This window comes from Silene latifolia, chromosome 6 (assembly GCF_048544455.1).
Source record: "Silene latifolia isolate original U9 population chromosome 6, ASM4854445v1, whole genome shotgun sequence".
Classification (NCBI taxonomy): Eukaryota; Viridiplantae; Streptophyta; class Magnoliopsida; order Caryophyllales; family Caryophyllaceae; genus Silene; species Silene latifolia.
Window position 1 is genome coordinate 709,567 of NC_133531.1, and position 20,153 is coordinate 729,719.

The 20,153-nt window shown below is 36.0% G+C and overlaps 3 protein-coding genes across 3 annotated transcripts; 1 reads left to right on the forward strand and 2 right to left on the reverse strand.

Moving 5' to 3' along the window:
- Positions 1 to 44: 44 nt before the first annotated feature.
- Positions 45 to 2,742, reverse strand: LOC141585857 (putative methyltransferase At1g78140, chloroplastic). The gene is made up of 8 exons (XM_074406916.1): positions 2,524 to 2,742; positions 2,226 to 2,329; positions 1,905 to 2,048; positions 1,715 to 1,796; positions 1,147 to 1,340; positions 904 to 1,015; positions 633 to 740; positions 45 to 460 (listed from the first exon to the last, which is right to left on the reverse strand). The coding sequence occupies exons 1-8, from the start codon at positions 2,689 to 2,691 to the stop codon at positions 314 to 316; spliced, it is 1,059 nt and encodes a 352-aa protein (XP_074263017.1). The 5' UTR covers positions 2,692 to 2,742; the 3' UTR covers positions 45 to 313.
- Positions 2,743 to 3,559: 817 nt separating this feature from the next.
- On the reverse strand, positions 3,560 to 8,632 carry LOC141585851 (ribonucleases P/MRP protein subunit POP1). The gene is made up of 9 exons (XM_074406911.1): positions 8,316 to 8,632; positions 6,503 to 7,103; positions 6,235 to 6,417; positions 6,026 to 6,144; positions 5,427 to 5,930; positions 5,195 to 5,303; positions 4,565 to 5,112; positions 4,222 to 4,386; positions 3,560 to 3,873 (listed from the first exon to the last, which is right to left on the reverse strand). The coding sequence occupies exons 2-9, from the start codon at positions 7,076 to 7,078 to the stop codon at positions 3,675 to 3,677; spliced, it is 2,403 nt and encodes an 800-aa protein (XP_074263012.1). The 5' UTR covers positions 7,079 to 7,103; positions 8,316 to 8,632; the 3' UTR covers positions 3,560 to 3,674.
- A 7,190-nt stretch (positions 8,633 to 15,822) lies between these two features.
- On the forward strand, positions 15,823 to 18,563 carry LOC141585852 (uncharacterized). The gene is made up of 4 exons (XM_074406912.1): positions 15,823 to 16,144; positions 16,218 to 16,291; positions 17,431 to 17,563; positions 17,916 to 18,563. Exons 1-4 carry the CDS (start codon positions 16,022 to 16,024, stop codon positions 18,408 to 18,410), a joined length of 825 nt encoding a protein of 274 aa, XP_074263013.1. The 5' UTR covers positions 15,823 to 16,021; the 3' UTR covers positions 18,411 to 18,563.
- Positions 18,564 to 20,153: the final 1,590 nt, after the last annotated feature.

Consider the following 20,153-nt stretch of genomic DNA (forward strand, 5'->3'; position numbering starts at 1 on the left):
CTGACTGTAAGATAGTATAATCAAAGTAGCTCGAAATAGGTTCCGTCAGTAATCGGCTAGGAAAAGAGTATTAACTTTCAACATTAAATGTTGGTGTTACAAAGGATTTTTTTTATTTTATATAACCCTATACAAGTATATGATACACAGTTGGAATTATACGATCAAAACCTAGCTAATATAGTCGTACAACCGCAATCATCCAATATATCAGCAACTGCAATTTTCTAAGTTCTGAAACAATGCAAATGCAGAGTTGAAAGCAACTTGGCTCACACCACTGAAAGAACGACGGCCAAAGTACTCGGTAATATCAAGTTTTAGCTGGTTTTGTAGCAGAGATCATAACAAATAGTCCATTCCTTGTGCATCTGAAGTCTACTAGACCACAGGTTGTACAGAGATCTTTAAGCTCACGTTCGGACAAGAATACACGGGATCCTGAATATTGTTGGAGATACTACAAAAGCACCACATACATCAGAGAACAGTATATCAGCACGGTTTTAATTGTTCAATATAGCATAATAGTTCAACTTATAAAAAGAATTATGGATTGAGAATTTGAGACTAGTTTTTGTAGAACATCCAAATTCAACACTTCAACTCCATTTCAAAGCAATCTTATTTACCTCCCTAAAAGTGTTCCTAAATGGCAGCAATGCAAAAGGGCCATCGGCAATAGTAGTTGTAGCAACAAAGACTCCTCCAGGTCTTAACACTCGACTGACTTCGGCAACCTAAAAAACCATTTGTTGACATAATAGGGCATGTTAACTGTGAATGAAAAACATTACGGAATGTTCATGTTTTATGGCATGCTGCTTATTGTGGGTTTTATTTTATCAATCACGAATTCATTACAGCTGAGAAAGACAGAGACACATATGAACTCGTGCTTACAGCAGAAGAAGGTGAAGGCCAGCAGTGTAATGCTGCACCAGCATGAACAGCATCAATGGTGCCAGAAACAAATGGAAGTCTAGAGATATCAGCTCTGACAAGGGTTAATTTTCTGTTGAGAAAAAAAAAGAGGAATGACATACCAGGCATTGTTAATATAATCTGGCAAATGATTATATATTGGCAAAAGTTGAATGGACTAATGTTGAAGACTTGAACTAACAACGGAAAAGGACTTCTTACTCTTTGGGGAAGTCTGGATCTTCCTTAACAAATTCAAGACACTGCCGCAACATTGCTGCTGAGTAGTCTAGTGCAACAACAAGAGAAAATAATCCACTCTTAGCAAAACGTCTTGAGAATACCCCACTTCCACAGCTAGCATCGATAATATTTCCGCCTAAAACTGGCTTGAAGTACTCTTTCGCCATTTCAAACTGCAACCAAGAAAATAAGCCAAATATTATAAATGCATGACCGCCTTCTTTATTATCCAAAGCGAATGCATTGATTTGCCAAATTATGGATATATAACATGGTAATGTGATATACACTTGATAGAGTATTTGACACACATATATAATTCAAAAGTCAGGATACGGATATGGTATACACACATATCAAATAGCAGGTGGTTGAGTGAATGGAGTAACCTTGAATGCAATGATATTGCTACAACGTCATCAAACAATTGCAGTTCTACAACTGCGATCAAATTCAGCTACAGAAGACCACCAAGTAAAAAAATAATCCCTACAATGTCGTCTAGCTAAGCTCAGAGAATATAACAAAGAAGCAGTGATCAAATCACCTCTCTGTCAGGGCCTGGATAACCACCCAACCCAAAATTTTGACGCCAACCCCTCTCGTATATATATGACATGGCTGGAGCACTGCAACAGAAATATAAACAATTATTTGATATAATCTACTTAAATAGTTACATAATCAGTAATGACACAAAACAAGAAACGCGCAGAGACAACAAGATGAAGCACCACCTGAAAAACTCCGTCACTGGTGGCATTGATTCAACGTAGTCCTTGGAACCACTACCAATAATAGTAAGATCAATATGCGACTCGTTGCCATAATATGACTTTTTGCAGGTATTACACTGTAGGGTACTACCAGGGATGGTCTCTCTGCAACATATTCAATCACATAAAATTCTCATGAAACGATAAGCTTGGTTAAGAATTACTTCCTCTGTCTCAATCATTTGTTTACGTTAACTAAAATACTCTTCACATACAATAAAACAAAAAAAAAAACAAAAAAAAGTAAACAAATGACTGGAACGGAGTACATTATACACTTACATGGATAAACTGGAATCGTCACTCCATTTTAACGAGTCGTAACATATAGGACAACCTAAAATGTTGTTATTTGTATTGATTTCATCCGCAGTTGAAACATACTCCTGAGGATTAACAAGTAAAATAAAGGAGCGGTATTAAACAAGGCCGTATTATTTTGGACTTATTTCAGTTCAGTTCACGTCCTATAAATTCAATTCAATTCAATTCAAAGAGTTTCAGTCCAAAGAACGAAGCCTATCTAACCGTAAACATCAATCAATCAATCAATACGGAAAGAGTGAGGAAGAAGCCAAACCAGCGTCGTTTCGATTACGGAGGAGGAAGAAGCAGCAGCGAATTGGAGACTGACAGGTGGCAAAGGAAATCGGACGGTCGGGAATGAGAAGATAGGGAATGAACGGCAGGGATTGCGGCGTTGAATCCGGCATACTACAGGAGTCACGATTTTGGTGATGCTCGCCATTTTTGTGTGTGTTTTTAGTTCAAAGGCGTGAAATATGTGTTGCTGAATTAATTTAAGGAATAATAATTTCCCGGGGTTTTATTCATTTCATAATACGGTTATCAACTTCCGACGTGTACGACTCTGAGCCTGTTGAAACCCAAGGGTTCAAACTTCAAAGGCACAAAGCTGACCAATCCAAGGACACTGACTCATGTTGACAACCAGTGGCGGAACCAGGATTTTAAGAAATTTATCAATCTAACACGATTTATGACTTATAAGCACAATTAACTCTAGCTAGTATCAAAGCTTGAAGTTTATTTGTTGATTAGTCATTCAAAGAAAGAACATTTAGTCTCTCTTAAGTCTCGAATATATCCATCTTAGAATTAAAACAAGTCAAATTAAAACGGGTTTAAATAACACCGTATCTAAGTAGACAAGACAAAAATTTTGTTAGTCCCTAAACACCCTGTTTATGTCTCATCTATGATATATTCTCTTTAACCCATTTTAATTTTAAAACAAATACGAATACGTCTGTCTTAAACAAGAATTTGTGAAAGTGAAAAAAAAAGTTCAGAAGACTGCACTTTCCAATTTGGAGCACTCTGCCCCATTTGGTTACATATCAACGGACTATGAGCATTGCAATGGCTCGTCAAAAATTGAAACATGTTCATCCTCCAAACAAAATTTCAAGCAGATAAATATGCTAATTGTAACTAATTAATGGATCTCCTCTTCAAAGTTACACTGGTAACATGTGGCTCTCACAATACCTAAATACCTCCTCTGAACATTTTCCAGGAATAATTCGCTCGACTAAACTAGTCAACCCGACTAAGTCCCGTCTTTGTTTCAGTTCAAAATATCTCACGCCTGATGAGCATTATTGTGAATCCTTGCATAGGTACACAACACTGCCATAAATACCTTGCTAAGGAGCTTTGCTGAAGCTAGAACTCCTTTAAACGAAAAGCGTGAAAGCTTATACCTAATCAAAACGACTCAACATCGTCTTCTTGCTCTTCCAATAAAATGGTAGCAAGGGCAAGTCTATATGCAGTTGACCTCAGATTTCTGACCAGTACGAATACCTCTTTCCGCCTCTTCTTTGGATACGTTTGACTCCACTGATCAAGTCTAAGCTGAGCAAGAAGAACAGCTTCACAAAGGCCTATAGCTGATGGTCTCTTGCTGAAAGTTGAAAATTGCTCGAAATTTCAGTTACAAAAAATTAATATCTTCGAACCAAAGAAACAACAATTTAAGCTTCCTAGTGTTCAGTTTTGGAATGAGGCTACTCAATTGGAAGTATTAGACACGAGTATGGGTAACGTCACAGGCTGAGCTATTTTATGAAAAATAACAGGTTCGCGTTTTAAAATGAGGTGTCTAGGTTCGGACTCATGTCCCAGGGTCGAATGTCAGACACGAGTAAGGGAGATAATATGAAGAGCGGACCGACACAGCTTCTAAGGTCCCAAATCACACTGAAACAAAAAACCTGAATCGCCAAACAAGCAAAGGGAAAAATGAACAAACCTTCCTCGTACAAATCCTGTGGTGACAAAGCCTATCGGTCTTCTATACGCTTCCCTAGCAGCAGCGTCCTCGGGCATCTGAAACTCCCACTTACCAGGAGATTGCTCTTTAAAATACGAACTCACAAAAGCATCAGGCACATGAAGGCCCTCACCATTCTCTGACCTGAGGTTCACCAACATGGCGGTTAGAGTCAGGGATTACCATGTAAAAGTTAATTTCAACAAAATTCATGAGATATTATGTCAGTTTTCTTTGGGAGCATGTGTACAGGATAGCCTTACTAAAGAACTGGATGCGAGGACTTGAAAAATAATTTTCAGAAGAGTTTGTATGGACGTACCTGGTCCATAATGATATGTCAGAGAAATGAGGTGCACAAATAACCGCTCCCTCGTCAAAAACACCTTCCCTAAAAGCACGTAAAAGAACTCGGAGGTAACACAGTCTGTTACCTTGACTAGCCAAAGGGACAGTACCAGAAGCCTGGCTAATATTGGTTTCACTTATCATCAAAGAAGAGAAGCTATCCGCATTTAGCCCCTTGGGGAATAGAAGTAAATGGTCGCCAGATATTTCATGTAAGAAAGAAGTCAGCTCCTTACAAGTCCTTGCCACCGAAATTTCACATAAATCATTAGGCGGAACATCATGCGACTGATCTACATTAACCCCTCTATTACAAGAAAGTGTAACTGCAGATGACTGCGATATACCATCATTAATAGTAAAGCATCTGCTATTCCAAGGAAGTAGCATTGGAACTTTAAAGGGTTTCATGGCAGGAGAGCGACAATCCATTGTTTGCTCAACAGCTTCAGCTTTATTTGCCATAAAGCTAGAGTATGCAGGACAATCGGGGAAATCTGAAGGGAAATATGGCAAGCCTACCTGGAAGGCAAAACTGAGAAACTCAGAGAACAAGATTATAGCAGAAAACCACAATGGCTTCAGTGAAAAGGGATACACGTACATCACAAGAAATCCAGTGCTTCTCCCTTAAACCAATGGCATGAGCTCCGCGAGTAACAAATGGAATCCAGAAAGCTTTAACCCAGCTAATAGGGAGTACAATAGACCATCTGAAAGGTGAGTGATGGGGAATACAATGAAGTAAATCAGCAGCTGTGAAATGACATGCACAAAATTCGTCCGAAAAAAGAAAAATATAACCACTCATAACTGGAGGGTAAAAAGAAAGGTACCCTTTCAGAAGGCCTGATCTGTAACTGCGTCTCATTAGCAGAATTGGGCACGATGTTGAGAAGTTCTCCTGAGTCCGTGAAGATTTTACTGAAGATGTATCTTTCAGGCAAAAGAAATCCAATGATTTTTTATGTCTCTCTTGACAGAGGAGATGCTCTTCCATGGGTGGTTGAACCTTTTCAATGGAATCCCATAGGTCAGAGGAATTGCACTCATTTTGTGACTGCAAGGTAAAAGGTACATCTTCCTTTTCATGATGGCTCCCCGCATGACTATCTTTATTAGTGTCCTCTGATAAGTCAAGTAGGTCTCCAGCTAATTGTGCATCAGGAACAGCAGCAACTACCTTGGTAGATAAAAAACGCGGATCAACAACATTAAGTGATAAAACTGCATGGGACGAAAAGCTTTCTTCCTTTTCAAGGATGTTGTTTTGCGTGGGCTCACATCCATTTGTATGCTCTTTCATTGATAAATTCTTCAACTTCAATGATTTTTCAGAACTGCAGTGATAACAGAGTCATAAGTAGTTGGCGAGCTTCTTTCATGTGGTTTAAACTTAGAACTCAAGTATCAGCAACACAAAACTTACACTCACAGAGTAAGAGGATGCAGTATCTTTTGTAGAATTTGAAAAGCTCCCTCTCCCATGACATCGATTCTGCCAAGTTGTCCATCAAGGGAAACACAATCAACCATGACACCTGTCTCGTTCATCTGAAAGCCAGTTGAACAAATAACACATCATGGTCAAATAGAAGTTGTTTCAGTTTGCCCTGTGAACAAAAGGGCGAGAAGAAGACTTACAGTATTTTGGCAAACAAGTTTTATACAATCAAGACCTTGGGCAGAAACTGAGGGATGCATCCACATCCAGATATGACGGAGATTAGAGGAGGATTCAGTCTCTTCATCAGTCCCCTGTTGATGAAAAGGACGCCACAGATAGGTAACAGGACAAATTGGTTTGTTTTGTCCAACATGAAGGAGCTGCAGATGAGGCGGAAAAAAATAATTATGCAATCGTACTCCGTAGTAAAATGTAGGATCACGAGATAAAAGAAAGACAACTAACCATGGCAGTTCCAAAAGATTCTCCACAGAGTATGCGTTGAGAAAGATGTTCAGAACAATGTGAAGGAGAAGGCATCAGTAATTGGGTGAGAAGGGACAACAATGCTTCCTGAGAGGCCTTCAAGAGGATGACAGTGTAGAAGGAGGCATCATGTATAAGAGCACCTTGTCTGTAGCAGTTGAGAAGAGACCTGGATCCCCTTCCAGGTCCGTGTACTCCTAGAGGAAGATAAAATCCCCACATTTTTTGGATGGAAAACCTTTTGGCATGCCAAACATGAGTTCTAAGCCTCTTGGTACCGTCACCGGAAACAACAAAACCATGTTCAGGATTGTTCTGTAGTTCAACCCTCCTGCGAACTCTCCTTGAGGTTTTTTGCTTATTCCGGCGGCCAGTCTTGGTAGCAAAGCTTGTTGTACGACGGCGCTTATTGCGGCGCGTACGGAAGTCGTCATTGAGACGGTTAGAGATGATTGACTGGAGGGACTCCAGTTCGGCAGCACGTGACTCTGCATACTTGAAGGCATTCACATTTCCAGTTGATGGTGTTTGACGTGTGGTGGTAGAGGCAGCCATAATAACAGACTCGGGTAACTCGTATCTAAAGATTTGGGTCGCAAAAATAAAGTTATATGCAAATATATAAAATAGTTTATAAATACAAGATACAAATGAGAAATAAAAAAATCAACGGTAATGATAAGTAGATGAATGTATAGGATAAATAGTTCATAAATACGAGATAAAAATATTGATAGCACCACAAAAACTAATCGACATTGGATAGATTAGCTCACATTTCCAGACCAATTGACAAAACGAAAACAACTCATAATCATCAAACAATCAAAATGAATGCTGAAAAACAGCAGTCCAGATTTATGCACAAAAAAATTGAAAAAACAAAAGTTTAATGTCTAAAGACTGCCATCGAATCAAAGAAGAAAACGGATAAGCTTGAGGTTTTCAAATATACACGAAAAAGACCAATAGGCAGCGGTAGCTACTGTGCAAAGAAAAATTCATTGGGAATTTGTGCGAGTTTTCCGTCTGTAATTGTATGATAGGTATGGGAATTTGGGGAGGGCGTCAAAAATTCAACACTAAAACTGCTCAAAATACAAAACAAAATTAATCGAGGCGTTCTTTGCACTACAACACACAGAACAAACACAAACAGATGAAAGCAGTTAAGTAGACAATGAAAACGACAACTATATGCAATAAAAACAGCATTATATAACAACAACGACCACAATATACAACAACAACAACCAACCAACTATATGCAATAACAACAACGACGACAATATACAATAGCATCATAAAATAACAACAGCAGCAGCAATAATAATATCCATAATCCAATGCTTGTAAAAACCTCAAATTTAAACCCTCAAATACCATAACCAACTAGGGGTGTCTAAGGCCACGGGCAACCACGGGCGTGGAAACCGGGCCTCCGCTTTTGGTCACCGTATTATAGGCTTTTATTAATGAAATTCAATACAAACTCTAAATATAATATACTTGTGCATTCATATTTGGGGCCTCATTTTTCCGTGTTGCACTGGCCTCCATTTGTTTTAAGACGCCCCTAAAACCCTAAAACCAACACTCTATGATAACAATCTACATATAAGCTTAATTTAACTAAAACCCCCAATTCAGAGAAACCCTAAACTACCACAATCTAAAAAAATTCAATTCAAAATAAAAGTTTAATTAATACTCCGTAATCACTAACTAATTCCTAATAACATGAAGTACAGTAATTATAAAACAAATAAATCAAAAATATAAGAGATGATACCAAAAAATGGAGATTGGAGGGAAATAAAAGATGTGCGGCAGCTAGACGGTGGATGTGCGGCGGTTTTGGGTGGTGGGAACTCTGGAAAGACGACTACTCGACTAGGGGATGTATTTTCGACCTAGATAGACTGATAGAAACTCACAGTGGGTGTAACCGAACCGAACCGAGCCGAGCCGAAGTCGAGCTCAGCTCTATTGCCTCTACATAGTAACGTCGAGTCCAAACCCGAGCTCTTAAAATTAAGGATCGGGCTTATATGATGTTTTTATTGTTTTATGAGGTTGAACCTGAACTTTGGTTGAGTATCATTTTTCGAAAATTATTTTAATTTTAACTTACCTTTTAACTTAGAAATTTTAATTAAACTAGTATTTTTTTTCTGCTTAAAAGCTTAAATTAACATTCAATATGTTATTTCTTTTTTAAACTTGTGTTTTAATTAATTTATCAAAAAACTGATTGGAGTATAATTTAAGCAAATATTTTTGATAGAAATTAATTAAATTTTAAAAAATAACGAGCATTCGAGCCGGGGCTTAGCCCTTAGTGTGCTCGGCTCAGCTCGGTTGGGGCTCAAATCATCTCAGCTCGAGAGGGAGCTAAACAGTTGGTGAATTTAGTCTGGTTCTTAAGTTACCAACCGCAAGCGGTTAGAATCATCTTTTTAGGACAGTTTAAGTAGTGATCGGTACAAAGTGAGCGTTATTTTTAACTCTTTCTTATAGTATCAGCCGAGTCAAATCGAATTTGATTTGGGTTAAATGTTGATGTGAGCATCTGCAATTTTAATACTATATATACACAAACCTGTATATAATTTAATTTGAGGAGTTTAGGGTTGGATTTGAAAGTTGAAAAATGAAAGGGCGTCACCCTCTCATATAAGGTGAGTGGGGACCCCTTCAATTAATAATACATGTGAGAAACTGACACCTAATTTGGGTATTGTAAGAGTTTCGAGTGTTCATTACTTTGGGCATTATTTAAAGAAAACTATAATATTTAACTTTTTTCTTATCTTATGTATTTTAAACCTAAGTAAACTATATTCTAGAAACTATGTTTAAACTAACCATATTAATAAATAGTTTAATTTCTTTTTGTACATTAGCTCTTGGAGTCAGCGACAAAGCCAGAATTTTAGCTTTGCGAGGGCTAAAAAATTTCTTTGAGGGTAGATGAGTAATAGTCTAAGGTAAACATGAAAAAAGTTCGAAAATTTGGACTAAAAAAATCAAAAAATTGATTACTTGGACGAGCGTTCTTACTGACCCTCCATATGTCTGCCATTAGTTGAAGTAACATCATACTAGATTATAACTTTATGAGTATCTTCTTTCAGTTAGTCTTGCTGAAGATGGGTTTTTGCAGTGACGGATAACGCCACCACAAAACGAATAGGGGGGACAAGGTAAAGACCCCATACGCTCTTCTCTCTCTATCTGGGTCATTTGTGAGAGGAAATGGTATCCATCACTCCAAAGTGACGGATACACGCCGTCTTCAATGAGATTTTGTGATCTTCTTTTCCAACAAAAAATTGTGGTCCATGGCTCCATGCCAAATGGCTATGAAGTACCGTGAGCTACCATACATTATTTGTGTTTTCTTAATTTGTGGAAAGTGACAATTCATAGATTAAGTTGCATTAATCCCACCTAATTTCAAGAACAGAGATGATGAAAATGACTTAATTAATTGAATTAAGGAACAAATAGAGAAGTTGAATGTACGGACCATGAATTCATTATCATAACCTTGAATAAAATGATAGTGTTAGTAGTTAATATTTCACATCAACACTTCTCATAATGTTTAAGTCAATGACATTTAGTTTACAAATTACAACCATAATCGAAGTTGATCAATCTAAATATAAAGATTTCTCGTATTTTAAACAAGTGGTTAAAGAATTGACGGCTAACTCTAATAAATGAAGTGAACCAAAAAGGATAACAATGAGTAAAATTGTCTTTTGTATTCTGAACGAGAATGATCACATATTAGGACTGCAAGAGATACTATTTGTCAAAGCAAATAGATTTAAACATGTTGGTTTGTGTATTAAATCTATTAATCGTCACTTCAAATGACTTTTAAAGGAACTAAATTAGGGTTTGCTAATAATTTGTATGAGGCATGGACTTGTATAGGTCTTAAAGACTTCTCTCTATTATACAGTATAAAACTCTCTAGGCTACACCGTAACAGACTAACAGCTATGCACATCCTATCCTAAATTTGAAATTTGAAATCTGTAATCTCCACAATATCATTACAACTCTCCTCCCTTTTGCATGACAAACCCAATAGCAATTGACCACGTAATCTGTGTGTTATTTTCTTTGCGTTCAATTTTATCTTTTTTTTTTTTTTTAGTTTTGTTATAATAAAACAAACTGTATGCAATGTGACAATAATAAGTATGTACGTAGGACCGCAAAAGATACTATTGGCGAAATAAAAACATTTAAACAAATTATAATAAGCATTATGACAATAATCTCCTCTGCCGTCAAAGCAAATTACACAATTACCATCACATAGCTTTTTAATCTCATTGATTTGAATTAAGAACAACCAACCTAATTGATACCTGATCACGCACATACAAAAGTTGGTAGAACGTCTTATTTGGGTATTAAAGTCCTTATTTAAAAGGGTAAGATTAGGATATTTAATTCCTAAAATGGTGTTTAGAAGGGATGTCTCAATAGTTAATACTAGTAGATAATAACAACAAAATAGTGAATCAAAACAAGAAAATGATAGATTATTGATAGATACATCATACATGATACATGTAGCATTAATTTAGATAAAGATGCTAGGGGACGTTTTACTATTTGGGGTACCAAAAGTAGAATTAAAGATTTGTGCATTTGAAGGAAACTCACAAGAGCAAGAAAACAAAAGATGCGTTTTCACATTATGCCCGTTTTCAAGCCGGGTCGGTTCGAGGCTTGCCAAAGGAAAAGGATGTCTAACATTTCAGCTTGTCCGTCCTGCTTGGCCCGATAAATTTAGGAGCCGGATCAGGGTCAAGCATGATCTAGACTCACTTGCCTCCCCCTAGCTCCCCCTCCAAGTTGGTTCAAGGTTATGTGGGCTAAGTCTGACCCAACCTCGTGATCCGACCTTGTGTTGGGCTCGTAGCCCAGTCTACTTACACAAAATCTTCTCGACTTGTACGCCCTGCCCGACTTGATACCCAAATTGATCCGGAAAATGACCGAATCCCAAATGACTCCATCTAACCTGAATTCTTTCAAATTCGAAATTGACCCAACGTTGACCCATTTGCTAGGTTTACTTACACCTAACGTCAATGAAAGTGCCCGTATAATAAATTGTTGTGAAGAAGCGTGAATGCTAATATAAACTCCATTTTATAACAACTCCTTCATTCAAATCATTTGTTTACTTTTTAGACAGTATATTTTATGTATTTATTGATAATAAGCCGAAACGAAGTTAAATAAATATTTAAATAAAACCAATTTATGAATGATTGTGATGATGTCATGAGATGATAATGGCTTCAATGATTGTTGGAGGCCAACAGTTTCCCTAGTTTCCCATGTCACACCCCCACAAGGAAGAAATTAAAGGCTTGCTTCAAGGGAGGAGGATGAAATAACAAGCATTTCATTGCACACAATAAAATACTAATATAAATTACTAATACTCCATTATTTCTGAGATTTCTGACAAGTGCACTATTAGCAGTGGCTTAAATGATCTCACAATGCCACTCTGTTAATCTGCCTTTATTACTCCTTGTTGTGACTTGTGAGGGGGCATTGTGACATCTGGAGGGGGTTTCATTCCCTTGCAAGCTACTGTTATTTGCCCCAAAAGCCTTCCACAATACCAACTCAAATAGAACACCAATTCACCTGTCAATTACTCCCTTCTATTCCAGATAACCGTCTCATTGTTCATTTCCGTCTATTTACAATAATGTCTCATTATCCATTTTTGGTAAGTGTTGTGTGATCCAAATTCAATTCCATTTTCATTCACATAACTGTCTCATTGTCCGTTTTGTGTGGTCTAAACTCACTTTCTTAATTCTTGTACCATCTTCACAATGAGACGGTTATCTGGAATAGGAGGGAGTATATACTCCCTCCATTAAACTCTACACTGCACATATGCTTTTTGCACGGGTATTAAAGAGCGGATTAGAAAAACGTTTATAAGTACATAGGGAAAATAATGGTGGGGTTAAAAATGTTAAAAAAATATAAAGGTAGGATTTTATGGTGGATTGGAGTGGGCCAACAATGACATTTGATGTAAATAAGTTGTTGGAATTAGGATAAAATGGTCTTTTTTTTATTTATTTTTTAGGAAAGGTGTAGTGTGAAGTTAAATGGATGAAAAGAGTATATGTGTAGTGTTGAGTTGAATGGAGGGAGTATCAAATTACATAACAAGTTGCTCAAGAAATATTAAAAGTATTATTTTTATTACCACTACGTAGTTGTATTTGACCATTTTAAGAGCTAAGACAGATAGTCCGTTTTAAGCAAGACTTTAATAGAATAAAACAAGTCTTTATTAATCTTTAAACATTCGTCTTTTAATCTCATTTATCTTATCAGAACTTGTTTTAAATATAAAACCAATATACCCGTTATGAACAAGATCTTGTACAATATCTATATAAAATAATAAAACAACAACCACAACATATTTGTTTTCCCTCCAAAACTTCACTTCCATATTTAACATAGATTTTAGGATTCCTATAAATTGGCCCACTAACTAAATAGCCCAATATATAAAATTTCTTTTATGTTGTTAGCATAAGATTTATACCATGATATTTTATTGTAGTTTTTACTAACTTCTCTATATTATAAGGTCTCCATAATATCATAATTAGTTTTATAATTTTGTGGGTTTTTTTAAATAATTTTCATATCTTATATAGTATATACAATTGTTTGGCATGAATTTAAATTTTTCAAGCATCATGTTTTTACTCGATTAGACAATATTGTTTAATCATGTAATTTAGATAATCGTTAGTCTCAAAATCATTCCTTTTACATTTTTAAACCGGTGAATAACTATTTGTTAAAGTGGCCAGTCATGTTGAAGTGTTCATAACTTTCAATCAACTATCTATACTAATTAATAAAACAATAACAATTGCCATAGTATTTTCTTGATTAATTTTTTTTACTATGAACTTAATATTTTGTTGCAAATCTTCGATTATCATGTTATTATAGCATCTACTCATTTCGTGCACGAGTAAATTGAATAATCTAACAACTAACAAATTGGATTTGAGAAACATTGGGTAAATGTCTTTAGAGAAAGTCTCACAATAAATTTATTATGAGCTTATTTTATAATTATAAGACAAAACAGTAACACGGCCGATAAACAGGTGAAAACATGGTTAAAAATAAAATGACACATATTATAAGAATATATACAAAGTTAAAGAGTCGTTTCAAGTCATGATTAACAATATAATTATATAATGCTCACGAAGACGAATAAATGAGTACAATGTTATATCAATAACTTATTTAGAGACTATCTCCGATCTCCTTCAAAAAAATTTATTAGTTAATGCAATTTATACGAATAAAATTTGATTATGAGTAGGTTGACATTGTTTAAACATTAATAAAGGATTAAAGGGTATGCATTAGAGAGTTCACTATTTCTTATAAATTGGTCACTTTTACCAATCTACATTATACTTACATGTTAAAAGTGACCAATTTCTTATTTCTTATTTCTTATAAATAATAAAACACAAACCATAAATATCTTTTTTAATTTCCCGTCTAAATACTCACCTCATACTAAACACAATTTTACCAACATCCACTAGCCTACTAATCAAATGGCCCACAATGATCATCAAATTTATATCTACTAACTCATACACGACTAATATTGACTATGAAATGAGCCCACCATGTTAACAAAAATGAACCTCAAATTGATTTTCAAATTGCTTTTGCACCAATTTCTACCAGTTAAATATTGAATACCTTGAAACTAAAAAATAAATTCAACTTAGTTTATGACTTTTGAATTTGTGCATGAAAAGATATGAGACATGAGTAATGTTATGGGGACATAGAGACCAAATATGTCTCGCGATTAACGGGTTGTAAACAATTTCAAAAGCTCAAAGAGGTTTTAATATGGTCATTTACATATACCGATTAGTATATCAAATAGAAAATAATTTATAGAGATATCATAATGTGTAACTCATAAGCGTTCTTTCCTTTTATGCCAAGTTTTCAAGCGTATACATTAACTGATATAGTTTTGACTTAATTTGTAATTCTACTTTTTATTTTGTCCTCATTTCAATTTTAATTTTTGTGCAAACATTTCAAAACGTATCCTATATGGTAAAATTTGCCGATATTTGAATTATTAACATGCTTTAAGATAGGTGTAAACATGTTGCCATATGCATGCTCTAATCAAATATATGAGATACGACGGGTGTAAGCATGATATACAATAAGAGTATAACTATGTTTTTACAATTATACTCTCTTAATACTAATGTTATTTTGAAAAAAATAATCCTTTAATTTAAATATGTAAATTATACTGTTATAGAAGTATTGTATTTGTAATTGTAATTGTCAAGTATATAATTTCCATGTAACATATGAGAAATCAATTATCTCAAATAAGAAACCAAAACAATGTTGTAAATATAAGAATTTACGTAAAGTTTTATATATATAATCTATACAGCCCCGTGCAACTTTGCACGGGTCCTAAACTAGTATTTTAAATATTGTTCAATCCACGGATCCGCAATTTACCAAACTAGCTTGGACTATGCGCACATCCTTGTTTAAAACGCGAATATCCGTTTTAAACAAGAAACGGGTCAAATATATAAATATATGAGATAAAAGTAAAATATTTTATTGTCTCATCAAGGTATATGGGTGAAACTTGACTCGTTTTATCCATAAAATAAATACTCCTTCTTAGTCTGATTGTTAGTTCCCTTACGTTTGGGCACCAAAATTAAGGAAATAAATTTAGACCACACAAAATACTCTATCCCACATGGAATTGGATTTAAACAACACAAAACTTACCAAAAAAGGAAAGAGGAACAACACCCGACTAGCATGGAAATGGAAAAGGGAATCAACAATCAGACAAATGAGGGGGGAGTGAAAGACTATGGAATATTACCGTTTTAACCCAAATTTTCATTATAGGCGGGCGATATCCGTCTATAGTTATAGACGGGTCAAATATTCACTCACTTTAAGCATATGACAAGTAACAAGTTGCATGGTGGAGCTTAAAAATGTCACTACTTTAAGCATATTTGACACATTTTTCACTTTAGACGGATATATCCGTCTATAGTAAGACTAATTGCCGTTTTAAAGAAGACCAAACGGAAGACTATCAATCTATGACACCTGCCCAAAGCCCAAAACAAAAGGCTAGTTTGGTCATTTCAGCTCATATCCCTTCCACTTTCCTCTCACTTACCACAATTTTTAAAAATTTCTCTAATTATCTGCTACTTGTACTTCAAATCAAACACTTAAAATCACAGAAAAACAACAAAAAACAGCGAAACACACTCACACATTTTGAAAATACTCTCAGTCCAAATTTCTAGTGTCACATTTATTATTATTATTTGAAATATAATTTTTGAAAAAATAAGAATGGAGCAACGAGGAACACCGGTGAGAAAGACACACACATCGACCGCAGATCTACTTACTTGGCCCGAAGGTCCCACGTTCGATTCTTCCAACAACTCTCCCCGCCCTGTTCGCAGTTTCCTGGTAACCTTAATTTTATAAATTCTCGTATAAGACCGTCTTATTTAAAATATAATTATTGAATATTATTGTGCAGCCGTCAGATGGAATTAGTAAGGTGGTATTTGGAGGTCAAGTCACTGATGAAGAGTTTGAATCACTCTCCAAAAGGTAAAAGATTTGATCTTTATTTTTTGCACAAAATCTCATTTAATTCCGTCTTAAGCTTAAAACTAGCCGCGGCCTGGTTTTATGCTATTTGGTTCATTTAATGCCTAGCTTACAAGAACCTTTCATTGGATCTCTAACTTGAACTAAAGGAATTATAACTTCATTTCGATATGTAGAAGATATTATTTTGTTGATTTTAGATTTATTCTGTTTCCTATTTGGTAATATCCGAGTTCCTTATTTATATGCACACAAATTCCTGCTTAGGACCGTTTTAAGTTAAGACGATAGTTACAACCGATTTGGATAATGTCAAAATGAAATGGGCTGTGGCCTGTGAGAGGTCTTGAAATGCTTACTCATTTTGCTTCTTTATGACTATTGAATTTGTTATGGGTAGGGGTCTCATAGATAAACCATCTCAACCAAAACCAAAACCGAGGTGATGGTTGAGGTCCAACTATTATATTATATTTTATTCCTGTTACGCCCCCTCACTCGAGTGCCCGTTGGGCTCGAAAAGTGGTTAGTGCACAGGCCCCCTCATACCATGTGCTGAATTTACACTTCGTGAGTTATTGGAGGCTGCCAGGATTGGAACCTGTGACCTGTTGGTCACATTGGCTTTGATACTGTCTGAGCCCATTTTGTCTCTATTCCCTAAAAAGAAATGAAGAGGCAAGTTCTTATCAATGGTCCGAATCGCATTTTGACATCTAACGTTTCTAAATTCACGCATAAAGATAAAGGAAAATGAGGGTGAAAGGGGAATTATTATTTAAAGAGATTGTGAGAGGAAATGGAGAGAAAGGAAACGGGGAGGATCTATTTCCTGTCTGTTTGAGCATGTTTTGCAAACTTCGATGCTACAACATGGCTCCAGTGTCTTGCAGGCTACTATGTCGGAATAAGGTCGTCGAATTTATGCAATAATACCTACATGATGTGTGCGTCGTTTACCAAGTAATGTTGCTTTATTCTGTCATGTTCGGCAACCAAACAATAATCGCTTGTTCAATTGGAAATGGAAAATGTTTTGATGTATAATGAATGCCTAGTATTTTGACCAATATTCTTGCTTCACTTTGTGGAATCATGTTTGATGCTAAATACGGAGTATGAAATTTGGCATATTTCAGAAAACCATGCTCTGAAAACAAGCGAAGAGAAACAGGAAGCAGTATTTTTGCAGGAGAAGGGGATGATAATGATCACGAAGCCAAAGGTGCCAATGCAGCTCCAAGTAACAAGTCTGGCTTGCGTATGTACCAGGTATACACAACTCTCTCTCTCTCTCTCAGTTTCAAGTTCACGGTGTTGCTCAAGTTTATCTAGTGGCTCTCGATGTTGTCCTGACTAATAGATTACTTTTAGCCTGTGTTCATGGATTCACTCAACCCCCCATGAACTGCGATTCAGGAATCTGTTTGAGCGTGCATGGGGTGTAATGTAGCGAGTACACAGGGTGTAACCGAGATAATTATCTCAGTTTTGGTTTGTTTTTTGGTTTGTTTTTTTGAAATCGTTGATTAACCGAGATAGTTCTTTGTTTGGTTAAATTATCTATTCCCTGTTTGATTTCATTGCGAATTGAATTTGTGACTTGTGTTGACCGGTGTACCAGCAAACCGTTGCCGGGATGAGTCAAATCTCATTTGCTACTGATGAAAGCACTACTCCAAAGAAGCCTGCTACACTGGCAGAAGCAGCAAAACAGCGTGAACTTAGTGGTAATCTCGATGGCATCTCCGAGGCTAAGCTAAAGAAGCAATTTTCCGATGCCAAGTACAAGGAGCTTAGTGGCAACAATGTATTTGCACCACCTCCTGAAATAAAGCCTCGAGACGTGCAACCTTCACCAGCATTCCGACAAACAAACACTGAGCCTATATCAAAGACAACAAAGAAAATCCATGACCAGAAACTTGCTCAGTTGTCAGGGAACAACATCTTTAAGGGCGAAGCCTCTCTGACTTCAGCTGAGAAACCTCTAAGCACGGCCAAACTCCGTGAAATAAGTGGCAATGATATATTCTCCGATGGGAAGACTGGGTCCCGCGATTACTATACTGGTGTTCGTAAGCCGCCAGGCGGCGAAAGTAGCATCTCTTTGGTCTAATTAACTTTGTTTTATCTTTATCACGGATTCACGTCGCTAGAGATGGACATTTGGGTTGTAATGTTTATAAAAATGTTGGATTTGTTGGTGTTGCAATGGGTCATTGTCATATGTCAATTAAGTGGTTGCGGTTCGGTTTATTTATGCCAAAAACCCCATAATTTTATTCCAACTTTCCAAATTTCTAACTATTTTAGGTTGGACATAACTCCTTCAGTCTCAATCATTTATTAACTTTCGAAAACAAGTTGTAGATATTGGCTTGCAGCTCTTTTGAAATTGTACGGACAAGGAAGATGCCCCCAGATTAACTTAATTCGTCTCAATCATTTACTAACTTTCGATTACAATTCCTTAATCCTCTTGCAAAGAATGAAAAATGTAAATAAGTAATTGGGAGAAAGGGAGTAAATTGATTGTGCTACGCCAAATCAAACACGTAATATGGTCGTGTGACAATATCAAGAGAAAATAAAGGGCTATTTACCGTAGTGAAAATGTACTCTTTCTTTTGACGTCATTTCATACGTTTGTTCAAATTATACGAAAATTAATTTTCAAATCCGAAGTCGTAAATAAGTTTACTATTATGCTTGATTAATTTTATTATTTGGGCCACTCTTATACTGGCCCAAGTACCTTTGCAGCCCAAAAGGCCTTGTACATCTTGATAAACCAACCCAAAACAAATTCATAAAATATACTACTTGATGAACGTCTTAATAATAGTTACGGAGTACTACTTCCGACCTACAATTACTTTCCAAAATAGTTAAGATTCAAACTAAAATATATACTTGATGAAACGATGCTTAATTAGACAACCGCGTTACCGTTTAGTCGTTAATTTGCTAATTATTGTATATGTACTAGTATATCAAAAGAATTTACCACAACCACACAAAGTAATCAAGAATTGATACTTTGAACTCTTTGAAGTTTGAATTACCCAAAATGGATGGTCATACGGAATAATAACTGATTAACCTCTTTGTTAGTAAATGTTGGCTCATTTTTAGGAAGTAGTGATTTTGAATCTTTCAACCTTAATAGACTTGAACTCAAATAATTCAATAGTTTGATTTTAACCAATAGATCCAAAAGTCATAAAATACTCTTTTTTTGTGTGTAAACCATCCGGTTTAATTCGGATTTGAGCCGGGTAAGACAATTAAGGCGGTAAAATTCTCTCTCATGAGTTTTAACACTACTGTATTTCCAGGGCTGAAACGCAAGACCTCTGGTTAATCTTTTTATCAGTAAATTCGGATTTGAGACAGGAGTTGTTTCATGAATTTAGTGTAGGCAGGCACCTGATTGACCAACTCAAGGAAAGGTACTTGCACATTCAAGCTACGAATAACTTTTTCAAATTTACTGAAAGATACCTGTTCCTTTGTTGGCACTAGTCTCTCTGGATATGGGGCTGTAAGAAGTACCTTAGCCCTCTCCTCTAGGTTGCGCATGCCGGCATCCGTGGACTTAGGCTGGAAGTCCACTGCTTTCTCCTTGTTAAAGCTCGAATCCTCCTCAGACCGTCTCAAATGTGAGCCATTAACCGTCATCGGATCGAACTTCGGAGTTGGGACGGACCCATCAGCACTCGGGTCTGGCCCTAACACTTTCGGAGCTGTCGTGCCCCGAAACAAATAGTCTATGATATTCCATGATTCCTCCGATTAGATTATGTACTATAACTAGTTTTATTGTTATGAACTTTATTAGTTTGTGAATTTTATTAAC